This window comes from Ostrinia nubilalis, chromosome 10, assembly GCF_963855985.1.
Source record: "Ostrinia nubilalis chromosome 10, ilOstNubi1.1, whole genome shotgun sequence".
Lineage (NCBI taxonomy): Eukaryota > Metazoa > Arthropoda > Insecta > Lepidoptera > Crambidae > Ostrinia > Ostrinia nubilalis.
Genome location: NC_087097.1, coordinates 12,040,942 through 12,054,633, shown reverse-complemented (window position 1 = coordinate 12,054,633; position 13,692 = coordinate 12,040,942). Strand labels below are relative to the sequence as shown.

Here is a 13,692-nt window from a genome sequence, read left to right as displayed (position 1 = left end):
ATAGAGCTACTTACCGGGTCGTCGACGGTGAAGAAGCCAGAAGGCGTATGGCTGCCCTGGATGTAGACGGGCGGCGCAGGGAACAGCACCAGGAACTCGGGCGTCTCGTCGCAGGAGAGAGAGAGACAGCTCGTCGCCTGGCTGCAGGGGAGAGAGAGATTAAGCTACTGACCGGGTCGTCCACAGTGAAGAAGCCAGAAGGCGTATGGCTGCCCTGGGTATAGACAGGCGACGAACAGCGCCAGGACTCGCCGCAGGAGAATGGGAGACGGCACGTCACCTGGCTGCGGGGAGGAAAGAGACAGCATGCCACTGACCGGGTCATCAACGGTGAAGAAGCCAGAAGGCGTATGGCTGCCCTGGATGTAGACGGGCGGCGCGGGGAACAGCGCCAGGAACTCGGGCGTCTCGTTGCAGGAGAGAGGGAGACAGCTCGTCACATGGCTGCAGGGGCTGAAAGAGAGAGCATGCCACTGACCGGGTCATCAACGGTGAAGAAGCCAGAAGGCGTATGGCTGCCCTGGATATAGACGGGCGGCGCTGGGAACAGTGCCAGGAACTCAGGCGTCTCGTCGCAGGAGAGAGAGAGACAGCTCGTCGCCTGGCTGCAGGGGAGAGAGAGATTAAGCTACTGACCGGGTCGTCCACAGTGAAGAAGCCAGAAGGCGTATGGCTGCCCTGGGTATAGACGGGCGACGAACAGCGCCACGCCTCGTCGCAGGATAGAGGGAGACAGCACGTCACTACTCGGCGCCTGGCTGCGGGGGGGAAAGAGACAGCATGCCACTGACCGGGTCATCCACGGTGAAGAAGCCAGAAGGCGTGTGGCTGCCCTGGATATAGACGGGCGGCGCGGGGAACAGGGCCAGGAACTCGGGCATCTCATCGCAGGAGAGAGGGAGACAGCACGTCACTATTCGGCGGCGTCTGTCTGCGGGGGGAAAGAGACAGCGTACTACTGACCGGGTCATCAACGGTGAAGAAGCCAGAAGGCGTATGGCTGCCCTGGATATAGACGGGCGGCGCGGGGAACAGCGCCAGGAACTCGGGCGTCTCGTCACCCTGCTCGTGGCGCTGCGTGCGCTTGGCGCCCAGGAGGTTACGGAGGTTCACGGCGTGCATAGCTGCGCACGCGCCTTTGTCCAGCTGCGAACAATAAATATACACAATCAAGATCGGTGATCAGTGATAATCAGTTTCTGCTCGCACTTTAAGAGTAGGCGCACACCGTTGATTTTTCGTCGGCCGATAGTTTAGTCGGGCAGTTGATCAGTATGGGCATGTAGGGAGTGCGCACACTACGCCGATTCGATTTGGCCGATTCTTCATACAATTTAAAATCGGGCACAACTATCGGCCAACTAAAAATCAACGGTGTGCGCCTATTCTAAAACGACAATCAAGAATATATCAAGACTGTGATTTGTTTACAACTAAAAATCGACATGAATAAATTATATGCTTGATTTTAAAGAGGGGTTTGAGAATCGTTTGAGAAGTCTACAACTGGACACATACAGTAAAATTATAAAACAGTTGTTATGTTACAAATTGTTACATTACGCATAACAGTGGCAAGAAGCTCTGTCTGTTCTTCCTTATTCAAATCAAAGTCCACATATCGCCCAAGCCTTGTTTAAATAAACCCTTTGCAAATACTCACGGTGGCTTTAGAACCGATCCAGAAGTGAATGTCCCAAGATAACTGTCCTTGCTCTTCGATCGCAGTCTTCAGGATGATGTAACAATCGCCCTCGAAAAACTTTCCATGTGCCACCTGTAATAAAAATGAACAATATTTTACTTTTGATTACTTACATAGTTGGAATTAAAAGTAATTCCACATGGTGACGGAAACATCACTTAACAATGGTTCGATCGATATGGATCCGGAATCCTCTCGGATTCCAGAGTAGCCACTAAAATGAATTTAACTGAAGCTACCTTGGTCTTGCTAAATGTTTGCAAGCGAGACAGAATCTGATAAGTAAAACTACGTCACAGCGTGGCCTCAACTCTCGCTACGATTTATTTTCTATTTTTTTTATTTAGGGATAGTATAAGTATACAGCACAATATCATTTAAAGTTTTTGAGTTATGGTTATTTGTTGAGTGAAAAGAAAGGTGAATGTCAACGTTACCTCATCAACGGGTGCCGGGATGAAGTTCTCGATCTCCCAGACTTGAAGTCCGGGCGTCTGGCCGGTATCCTCGTCGAAAAACTCCGAGTAGTCCAGCGGAGGTTTCTCCAGCGTTTCGTCCCAGCGCTTCGGCCTACGACAAACACGTGAACTGAGTGTTTTATTTTTCTTTATTCAGAAAACCACAGCTCTTTATAATATTAATACAAACAAGTAATTAAACTACGATTTGCGTCAGATCTTTCGCTTGTCAAACTTGACCTTCACTGGTTGTCTGGTTGGGGTTTTTTATTGGTTTTAAAGCTGTAAATCCTAGCTACACAGGATTTGCAGCGGTGGGAAAGAGAGGTGGGAATATTCTTTTTAGACATTTCGCTTACCGGGAAATTGCTCTAACCGCTGAGCAACAGAGACATTTGGTAAGCCCGTCGAAATGTCTTTAACCTGAGATGTCAGAAAGTTTCTTGCACCATACTCTAATAAAACACGAAACTTTGTAACACACCAATGCTGATGCTTCTACTGTGAACTTCTGATCTTTCTTTGAGAATTTTTCAACGGTTTCATTGTTTGCGAGTATTGTTTACAAACAAGATTTATGTTTAGAAAACAATATCAAGAATGTAACTACATTCACTGACTGACAGACAGCTACTTCTCAATGGGTTGTTATAAAATATTACCTGCTACAGGAATTGGATCGAATTAAGACGGCCAACATAACATCAGGTGAAACATTTGACCTGTTACAATATCTGCGGTGTAGCGGAAGTTGCTGAGATAATGACGTGTCATTGCAGAAGTTGGTGAGATAGCGGCGTGCCGCTACACTTCGCATCGAAGGAGAGGGCTGAGAAGGTGGTTTTATGACCGTTCGCTTCTTAATTTGGTGGTGATCAGCGGAGTAGAGGTGAGAGGGCTTCTCCCCCTATGATGCATGGGCCATCGCCACCATTCAACGGCAATGGTTTCGTTCGTGATCTCAACCATTGCCTTATATGGTCAGTTATATGAATCCCATCATATCGGGCGGGATGCCAGCAGAAACCGCAATTGTTTCCCATAGACGAAGTGTCAATTTTTCCGAGAGGATTACTATTAGAGTGGATTGTGCTCCTTAGCAGTGGAGACTAAAAGACCTGCTGGAGGTTATCAGCTCTGACGTCACACCTGCTGCTCGGGCTCCGGCCGGCCTCGCGGGCTGTCGGCGCTGACGTCACAGCTGGGACACTCACTTGAGCTCGCTGTTCCTCTGGTCGAGGCGCTCGTCGCCGTGCTGCGTGTTGGCCTGCTCCTGCATGCCGCGCAGGATCAGCGCCGAGTCGCGCTGCTCGGGCTCCGGCCGGCCTCGCGGGCTGTCGGCTCTGACGTCACAGCTGCGACACTCACTTGAGCTCGCTGTTCCTCTGGTCCAGGCGCTCGTCGCCGTGCTGCGTGTTGGCCTGCTCCTGCATGCCGCGCAGGATCAGCGCCGAGTCGCGCTGCTCGGGCTCCGGCCGGCCTCGCGGGCTGTCGGCTCTGACGTCACAGCTGCGACACTCACTTGAGCTCGCTGTTCCTCTGGTCCAGGCGCTCGTCGCCGTGCTGCGTGTTGGCCTGCTCCTGCATGCCGCGCAGGATCAGCGCCGAGTCGCGCTGCTCGGGCTCCGGCCGGCCTCGCGGGCTGTCGGCTCTGACGTCACAGCTGCGACACTCACTTGAGCTCGCTGTTCCTCTGGTCCAGGCGCTCGTCGCCGTGCTGCGTGTTGGCCTGCTCCTGCATGCCGCGCAGGATCAGCGCCGAGTCGCGCTGCTCGGGCTCCGGCCGGCCTCGCGGGCTGTCGGCTCTGACGTCACAGCTGCGACACTCACTTGAGCTCGCTGTTCCTCTGGTCCAGGCGCTCGTCGCCGTGCTGCGTGTTGGCCTGCTCCTGCATGCCGCGCAGGATCAGCGCCGAGTCGCGCTGCTCGGGCTCCGCTCGCCCGCGGCGGAGGCGTAGCTTGCGGGCGATCGGGTCTGATTTTACACCTGGAACAATGAAGATTTATTATTATGAATAGCCTCGCTCACACAAATTTAATAATATGTATAATAGAACTATGAAATGCGTGGCTCTTGACATGTATACTACGTACCTACTTCATGCGGCATCATCATTTCTGGGTTGCCGTTGGAGCGTCCAGCTCCGGACTCTCAGGTCGCTCGGGGACAACCCCGTGCTGGAGTGACCACAAGGTCACTTCTTCTTCTTCCTCAGTCCTTCTCTGATGAGGATCGCGACCACATAATATAGTGTTCCGTCATAGACTGCGGTCATGAGCTGTGTGGACCTCACGATGCATACTTTAGTCCTCCGTCTTCCTCACCGCGTTTGTGTTCACTTAGGCTCCGCGAAAACGGGCCACAGACCACCAGCGACACTGGAGGCTGGGTACAAGCTGTTTAAATGACTTACTGCTGGGAGTGGTGGGCTCGGCGGTGGCCGCGCCCGCCAGCTGCAGCTGGGCCTGCAGCGAGAAGTCGATGTTGTAGTACTGCAGGCCGGCTTCGGAGGCATCACCAGCTCGGAGTTGCCGTGAAGCTGGAGGCTCTCGGGTCGCTTGGAACTGTGGTCACTTAGTAGGCCACAGCCACTCATGGCTAAGTACTAGTGGGTAAGTGGTCTGCTTGCGTGGACTTTACTGCTAGAAGTGGTGGTAGCCGCGCCCGACATTGCAGCGAGAAATCGATGTTGTAGTACTGCAGGCTTCGGCGGAATCACCGGCTGCGGGTCACTGGAGCTGGAGTCTAAGACCGCGGAAGCGTTACTACTGCTGGGAGTGGTGGGCTGCGAGAAGTCAATGTTATAGTACTGCAGAAAGGCTTCGGATGCATCACCAGCTCCGGGTTGCCATGGAGTTAGAGGCTTTCAGGTCGCTCAAAACTGTGGTCTTTTAGGCCACGGCCACTGGTGGCTGTGGTCATTGATCCTGTGCTACTCACTGCTGGGAGTAGTGGGCTCGGCGGTGGCCGCGCCCGCCAGCTGCAGCTGGGCCTGCAGCGAGAAGTCGATGTTGTAGTACTGCAGGCCGGCGCCGCGCGTGCGCTCCACCGGCTTCGGAGGCATCACCAGCTCCGGGTTGGCAGCTGGAGACTCTCCGGTCGCTTGGAACTGTGGTCTGTCAGGCCACGGCCACTGGTGGCTGTAGTCGTTGATCCTGCGCTACTCACTGCTGGGAGTGGTGGGCTCGGCGGTGGCCGCGCCCGCCAGCTGCAGCTGGGCCTGCAGCGAGAAGTCGATGTTGTAGTACTGCAGGCCGGCGCCGCGCGCACGCTCCACCGGCTTCGGCGGCATCACCAGCTCCGGGTTGCCGTGCAGCTGGAGACTTTCCAAGTCGCTCAGGAGTGTGGTCTCTCAGGCCTCGGCCACTGGCGGCTGTGGTCATGGATCCTGTGCTACTCACTGCTGGGAGTGGTGGGCTCGGCGGTGGCCGCGCCCGCCAGCTGCAGCTGGGCCTGCAGCGAGAAGTCGATGTTGTAGTACTGCAGGCCGGCGCCGCGCGCACGCTCCACCGGCTTCGGAGGCATCACCAGCTCCGGGTTGCCGTGCAGCTGAAGACTTTCCAAGTCGCTCAGTAGGTGGATCGCGTCGGGCAACGTGATTAACTTGTTCCAACTTAAGTTCAGTTTCTTGAGGGAACCGCATCTGTAGACGAAAAATATTACAATCAAATTAGGCCAATACTGTCATAGTAGCTGATAACTTTACGTTCGTTTCAGCCGAAAGACGTCTTCTGCTGGACAAAGGCGTGCCCCAAGGATTTCCACAAAAACCGGTCCTGTGTCGCTTGCATCCAGGCACATCCCGTGACCTTCACCAGATCGTCGGTCCACCTAATGGGAGACCTGCCCACGCTACTACGTCTTCCGGCTCGTGGTCGCCACTAAGAACTTTCCTGCCCCAGTGGCCATCAGCTCTACAAGCTGTGTTCCTATGTGTGTTAACTTTACGTAATTGGCTTATTTATTAATCGTTCATTCCGAATTCAGCCTTTCAACTTGACTTATTCGTAAGATTTTTTCTTCTACCAACTCAGGTCTATTAGAAAAGAAGACAATATGCTAAATTGACCACCCAAATTATACAGTTTCATCTATTTTCGGTTTCTAATGAGGAAAGTATACAAGGCATGAACATTTTAGGTCTAGTGTGTTTATAAACGCGCATAAAAAAATTACAAGTTCTAATACCAATAAAATCGAAAGTACTACAACCGTTTTTACAGTGTTCAATTAATTGATATGTGCATACATAACATTAAATACTAGTGGTGTAAATAATAGAGAAACTCAGATAATGAACCCGATCACTTTCGCTGCAGATAGTCATAAAGAAACATAAACGTTCGACCGTAAAGCGCAACATAACAATTAAACATGACGCTTCTAGATTCATCTAACAGCGATAAGTTTTTATGGATGCGATAAATACTCATTTCGAAACAAAATATGTATCACTAAAGTCTTAAATTATCAGATTGCAAGCAAGTTAACATGTTTAGGTCGCAACAATATTTTGTCTCAAGATTACAATTTCAACCGAATTAACTCTCGGTCAAGCGCTTAACTCAGTCATTGCATGAGAGTTGCGATCCTATCGAGTAATCGTTGTATCAAAATGTCCCTTGTGTATACGGATTTAGAACTGTTTTTCAATGGGACTTCTGACCGTCCAGCGAGATCTTGACTGTCAAAATACGTGAATTAGGCCACTGTCTGGCCAGCATGGGGAGTGTGAGCCAAATCCTCCATTTGTCTCTCTAAAGGGTTGTGCTTCTCCAGTGGAGACTAAATGACCTGATCATGACTAACCTGCAAAGCCCTTCAGGGATCATCTCCAAATAGTTATTGGCCGCGGAGAACACCTCCAAGTTTCCCAACTTGCCGATCCCAGAGGGAATGCCCTCGAAGTCCAGTTTGTTGTCGTCAACGTGCAGTCTTCTAAGGTTCTGCAGCTTGCACAGAGACGCCGGGAGCGAGGTTAGCTTGTTGCGCGATAGGTTTAGACTTTCCAGCTTCTGCCAGATGTCCATTGCTGTGAAATGTTTATATTATAAGCTTAAACAATTAAAAATGTGTAAAGTAACATTATTTTCACTATCACTTCACTCCGAAAAGGATAAAAGTGCCAGATTCGATGACGAGATATGGGTATTATCAGTATTATGCGTACAAGAATACAGATTGATCTTTATATTCATGTATGTATTAATGCAGGTATTGGATCTCTATGCAGCTTATGAGTGATTTCTCGACAAGACAGACTACCATTATTACAAAAACATTGCAATATTTTCGTACAACTTTTTATCTAGAAAAAACATAGGGAAGAGTAAACAATGAAAGCACAAGTCTTGTAATTACATATCGCTATAGTATTTCCCATATAATCGCGTAACGTAATGAAGCGTGTTTTATATTACGCCGCACCACAATAACTCTGTCGTACCCATATAATTAAGTGAAAATATGCACGACTTCGCACGTCGATGGTAATCATTGCGTGAACGATAGTCATTCACTGTATCTAAATAGTGGAGATAGTTTTAGACTATCTATTGCATCTCGAAAATACTAGAAAACCATTCATGAGTTTCACACAGCTATAGTTTCAGACTTAAATTATGGGTAGCACGTAAACATTCCAATTGAGGTTTTTTTTTAATTGGAATACAGTTTATTTTTTATATAACATGATCTACTATATTCGTGTTTAGATATACATATTTTATAGTTACATTATTTCCGCTTAACTTAACTGAACACTTACCTGAAGACACTTCAGTGATTTCGTTGTCACTCAAATTCAGCCTCTTGAGACTTTGGAGCGAGTACAGTGCGTCGGGCACTTTGGTCAAAGCGTTCTTGGACAGGTCCACGTCAGAAAGGTTGGACAATGTGTCCAGAGAGGTCGGCAGGTTTGCTACAGTACGCTGCGTGTTACGCATGTGTAACGTTTCCAAACTTTGCAAAGATGGCAATTGTCTAAAAGATAAGATTATTTAACTTTAGTACATTTTCACAAGATCACACGTGGCTTACTATCATATGCCTGTTTTGCTAAATAAATGAATCCACCCGGACTCAGAAAGTAAAAAAAAAAATAGCTGTAATTTTTTAATAGCAGGGATAAAATGTTTTATTCCAGCGGATTTGTCGATAAAATTGATCATATTACTGCGCCCTAACGAGTCGGACACAGGTGACCGGACACACTGTATAACTATAAATTTATTGTGAGTCCAATAATGCATTATGAACATTATTTGATATAAATTGATAAGAGATCTGTGTTTAGTAATTGATATGATGTTTTTGCACATTTAATTTAATTAAAATAGATGAGACAATTAAGTAAAGTAATTTACTGCTAAACTTATACATGTGAGCAGGCATTAAAATATTTTAACAGTCTCTTTGCTTCCTATTAATAGGAAAGTTAACACCAAATTGGTAATTCACTTCCTTGCAGTTGTAATAAAATGAAAGTAGCGGTATATAGGGTCCTTCTAAATCAGCTACGTTCCGTTTAATGGGAGCATGTATACGTCACACTGAATACGTTCCCAAAGTTTGAGCCAAAAATTCAGGCTAGTTTCCGAGATAATTAAGGAAACAACTTCATTTCTTATCAACCCAATACAACACCCTGTTCAGCTGATTCACTACTACACTGACAAAAATCCGCACGCACACGAGCTTACGTAATGGCCGCCATTGCGCTTGTGCTGCCGTTGGGCCACTGGCCGCGAACACAAGAGTGCCGCCGGACGACGGACCGGCGGGCGGCGCCACACAAGCTATTCTAGGGCTACTACTAGTTATTTAAGGAATTAAATTAAGCAGAAAATTAAAGTTTATTTATTTTTGGTAACATAAAAAAAAATTATGTGGTAAGTACTTATTTAGTGGCCTTAATGGAATGATGTTTATTCAAAAGTTCGTTAAAATACCTTTGCGCTTGCAAAAATCTTTTATTTCAAACGTAGCAACGAAACGAAGCAAAAAAGTTAGTTGCCGAAATCAATGACTTATTTTTATGCCATACACAAATGGGATAGTTACCATGACTATGAAATTTAGAATTACGGTTATTATTACGATAAAGCAGGCACATTTTTCATGTTAATTTTAATCGCTTAATATCCCCTTAGCAAATTAAAAATGTGATTCGTAATTGACTCGATCATAGCAGAAACTAAACGCTATCGAATTATCTACCTGTGATTATCGGCAGTCTTTCTTTAGTATTCCGAAGTAAATAATTGTTCCCAACTATCAATTTTAAACTGAAATAATAATCATTAAAATCATCGTAGAAACAAAAAAAAATTATAAAAGTAAATAATGATAGTTTTATTATTGTTAAGATTAGAAAGAATTTTGGAGTTGACATCCTTATTTATGCGTGGCGGAGTCTGTGGTATCAAAGACAGCCGTCCCTCACAATAGCCGACCGCGCTAGTGTTGTAAGAACCTCGAGTCTTTAAAGTCTTTATTTCGAGACTTGAGTTTATTTTTAAGACTAGGACTCGTTAGTCACATGAATAAGGGAATAATTGAGTCTTCCGAGTCCTTTCGAGTATTTTAAGTTCTTTGAGCTAGACTGAATCATGACATGAACTTGAGTTGGTGAATACTAATAGGCAATAATGAGTGATTTCACATCATCATCCGTATGTTATATCCTAATTGAAAATAAAATAAATCGCACAATACAAATGTAATATCAATAAAATTGCATTAAACGCAAATAATCGAATCAGAAGTATCCATCTAAAGACTGACGATTTTCGTAATCAAAAAGTTAAAACGGTCCAATAAAATAATAAACACACAGTCTTAATTCATTGCTATTTTATTTTCTTCAAACTTTTAATAAGTAACATTCCAAGACTCGAGTGTCGTATCGTACAACACTAGCCGGCGCAGCAAACGAACTTGCCGCCGCCTTTAGACACGTGCCGCCGGCCGCCGGCTAGCGCAATGTACACTCACCAAAATAAAATTAAGAAATGCAACAAACTTTTTTACTATTCAAATTAAAATTGTGTTTATTGTTAAATCACAGGTACATAAGATAGGTCATAAATAAATACCAAGTTGGAACGGAAATAATTCGGAAATTTTATTTAACTAATTAAATTAGGTACCTACCTACCTCATCTACTTTTCTATTGTAATAGAAATGATGACATTAACGATTAATTTAAGAATGGACTGTGATTAAGGATAAATGGAATATCAATACAAACAAATTGAAGAGTTTTATTTGCTTCAATAGTCTAATTTAATGTTTCTAAATAATTGACTAGGCCATTGAATTACCTTCACAAAACAATAAGTTTGATTAATTTTTAATTATTATCTGTTATAGGATATTTTACCATGAAATACTCAACACCATAATTTAGATTCGAATCAATTGAAATCGAAAGCAAGCAGATAAAATAATAAACAAATAAGTTTCTTTTTTGTCGACTGTACGCTTATGCCAACTTTTCGGCTCTTGCTTTGGCGGCGTCGGCGTCTTTGTGTCAACAAAAGGCGTGCGGCTTGTCGGCATTTGTCGGCGCGTGCGCTTTGATTTAATTCAGTTTTTGACTAGCTTTCTTGTGTGAAGGTGCGTTTTGTAGTGCTCGTGAAGTGAACTATGACGCACAGGTGCACAAATGCAAATAAATTTACTAAGACGCGCCTTAAAAAATCATGGCCTTTGCTGGTTGATTTTTCGATGGTATCGTGAGTCCGTTTTACTGTGATTAACATAAGATAATAAGGATAAACAACGATATGAGAGTAGGCCTGCAACATTGAAGTGATAGCTCGCCCAATCAGTCGATCAGCTAATCGGCTATCAGCTGTGACGACTGCTGTGAGTTGTTATGACGTGAGTGTAAACAACAAAAAAGTGTGCAGTGGTAGTGAGCGTTGTGTGTGTTGTGTCTCGTGTTCCTGTGCAGAATGAATACACTACAGCTTTGTTGTGTGAGTAAAAAATACAGCATGTTCCATTATGTAAGACGAAATGAATTTTTATTTTTGTTAGAAAATGTAACTTTGTAAAATCATTATAAAACACATACTCAAATTTGGTGAACTTGTTCAGTGTACCGTATAGATGCCCCCATTAAAAGGAATGTAGCTAGTTTAGAAGGACCCTGTATAAAATGATTTAAACTAAATTGAGTATATAAATTAAAATAAGGATCACATACATTCATAAACATCTACCATTAATTAATTTATTTATTACATTTTTTGCTATTTTGCTATTACATAAATGTATTTATTTGACTAACTGTTTAATAAATATTATACTTCAAGAAACAAAGGCATTAATAGTAATGCCTCACTACTTAAAGTTTATTTAAACAAATAATTTTTTGTTACAAATTTAATGTTACTTAAAATTTCAGTAAATAGTAGGGAAGAGTTCAACTTAAATATTAGAATATACCATCTACAAATATACTGAATACATAATAAAAAATATTTAATGTCACAGTTTATCAATTATGGAGTAATTATGGTATCCAAAAAATAATTTTAAAGTATTACCTAAGCTGGAAGAGGCCCAGTGGATTGTCATTAAGGATTAGAGTCTGCAGGTTAGCCAGCCTTCTGGTCTGAGGTGGCAGAGTCTCCAGGCGGTTGTTAGATAAATCCAGAAACAACAAATCTGTCAGTTGTACGAATAGAGTCGGTGGTATGCTTTCGATCCTGGAAAAGGATAGTTATGTATTATAAACTTAAATATTGTTAACACAAGAGCGGTGTTTCCTAACACAAGCAACTGTATGCTTAAAAGGAAACTCCAAACCCTGTATGTTATTTAATGTACTTTTGTAATGAAATAAAATATTTTGTATTTTGTATTTGTATGTATACAGCATCAAATATTGGGGAGAGTAAATATGTTGCCAAAATTTTCAATGACACTGATCAATACGTAAACCCTTGTTTTGAAACAAATATAAAGGATATTTAATTATTTAAAATATTACAACTCCACAAGTCAATATTTTAATAGGATTATATTAATTTAAATTTTGATCTTAGGTAGGTTTAAAAGTGTTTTAGCAGAGTAAATAAGCTGGTTAGTTTTATTTCTGCTTCAGATTACAAAAGATTCATATAATGAGTGGAACAAGAGTTTTAGATTAACAACATAGGTAGTTTAATAACATAAATAACAAGTACTCACATATTGTGACTAAGGTTCAAAACCAACAATGATTTAGCCTTTTCAAGTCCTTCAGGTACTTCCTTTAATCTATTGTGAGATAGATCTAGGGTGGTGAGTTCTTCCAGGCGGAACAACTCTGCGGGAATCCCAGAGCTTTTCACTTTGTTGTGCCTCACGTTCAATGATCGCAAACATTTTAGCTCTGTCAATTCTCCAAACAATTTCTCCAAGCTATTCTTTTTTAATGACAAATTTTCCTGTAATATTAAAAGGTACAGTCAATGGGTGGCAATGACAAAATGATTTTAACATAACTTCCTCACAGAATTAATAATCAATTAAGGAAGCTTGTTGTAGCAAGATTAGGGTCAAGCTATTGTATGTAGTGTAATAATAAATTATAGTTAATTACTATAATAGTTACTGATGAACTACAATTTGTATCACGGAAGCATTAAACTTTTATTGCTCTTGATAATCTGTCTCAATTTATTAATGACAAAGAATGTTTACCAATTTCATTAGCTTTCCTAATTCTTCAGGTATGTCTGTCAAATTAGTTTTGTCCAATCTAAGCCATTGCAGGCCAGTCATATATCTAATAGCATCTGGGAATTTTTCATCCTGAAACAAAACATTTAGGCCAATAAATTAAAAATAGTAAACAGAGGTTAGAGGTATGATATCATCTTTCTTTAGTGTAAATGTGAATTCATTTAGTTTATTGAGAAAGCACTTACGCTGAAATCGTTACTAGTGAAATCAACGCCACGAACAAATGGCAATAACCCTGTGTTTGCCATGTTTATACAAGTTTATTATCAGAAATACAGAAACTTCTCCACTTCATCTTCTTTTACTCGATCAATTTGACAGCTGAGTTGAGACTTTTTGACATTTACGATTGTACCAACCAACCAAAAAAAAAGAAACCATTTCACAATGTTGGTACGTGACCGGTATTGTCTATGTCATTAGCTAACTCATGAAGCTAAAGATAAAAATGGAGGGCAGAGTTGGAACAAAAACTTGAGTCAAATACCTACTTATATCTATCTCGCTCTCTGCGGCCCTACCTCTCTTTTTAGTGTGAACTGTAGTATTGCTATCTTCTGATTTAAATCTCCTTGTAAATTCTTCGAAATAGCCAATTCACTAACCAAATCAGAAGTTAAACAAATAAATAATTAATATTTGAAACTAAGATTACCTAGTTAAATAAAAAATCACAAAATTGTCGGCCATTTAGGCTTTATGTGTTGGCGAATCAGGGAATTACAATCCCAATTCCTGGGTAATCGGTACCATGTGGCAACATCGGCCCAATCCGGCCCATCATGGC

The 13,692-nt window shown here is 43.2% G+C and overlaps 1 protein-coding gene across 1 annotated transcript in view; it reads right to left on the bottom strand.

Annotated features, from left to right (window-relative positions):
• LOC135075441 (protein flightless-1) overlaps positions 1-13,246 on the bottom strand; it is a 37,427-nt gene extending 24,181 nt beyond the window's left edge. The window contains exons 1-14 of the mRNA XM_063969881.1: positions 13,091-13,246; positions 12,864-12,974; positions 12,369-12,607; positions 11,723-11,884; positions 7,932-8,146; positions 6,974-7,196; positions 5,566-5,807; positions 5,333-5,515; positions 5,105-5,248; positions 3,686-3,812; positions 3,532-3,651; positions 2,143-2,275; positions 1,664-1,777; positions 964-1,146 (exon numbers count right to left, since the gene is read on the bottom strand). Of these exons, the coding sequence (XP_063825951.1) occupies positions 964-1,146; positions 1,664-1,777; positions 2,143-2,275; positions 3,532-3,651; positions 3,686-3,812; positions 5,105-5,248; positions 5,333-5,515; positions 5,566-5,807; positions 6,974-7,196; positions 7,932-8,146; positions 11,723-11,884; positions 12,369-12,607; positions 12,864-12,974; positions 13,091-13,153 (2,259 nt within the window). The 5' untranslated portion in view covers positions 13,154-13,246. The remainder of the gene's footprint in view (positions 1-963; positions 1,147-1,663; positions 1,778-2,142; positions 2,276-3,531; positions 3,652-3,685; positions 3,813-5,104; positions 5,249-5,332; positions 5,516-5,565; positions 5,808-6,973; positions 7,197-7,931; positions 8,147-11,722; positions 11,885-12,368; positions 12,608-12,863; positions 12,975-13,090) is intronic.
• Positions 13,247-13,692: the final 446 nt, after the last annotated feature.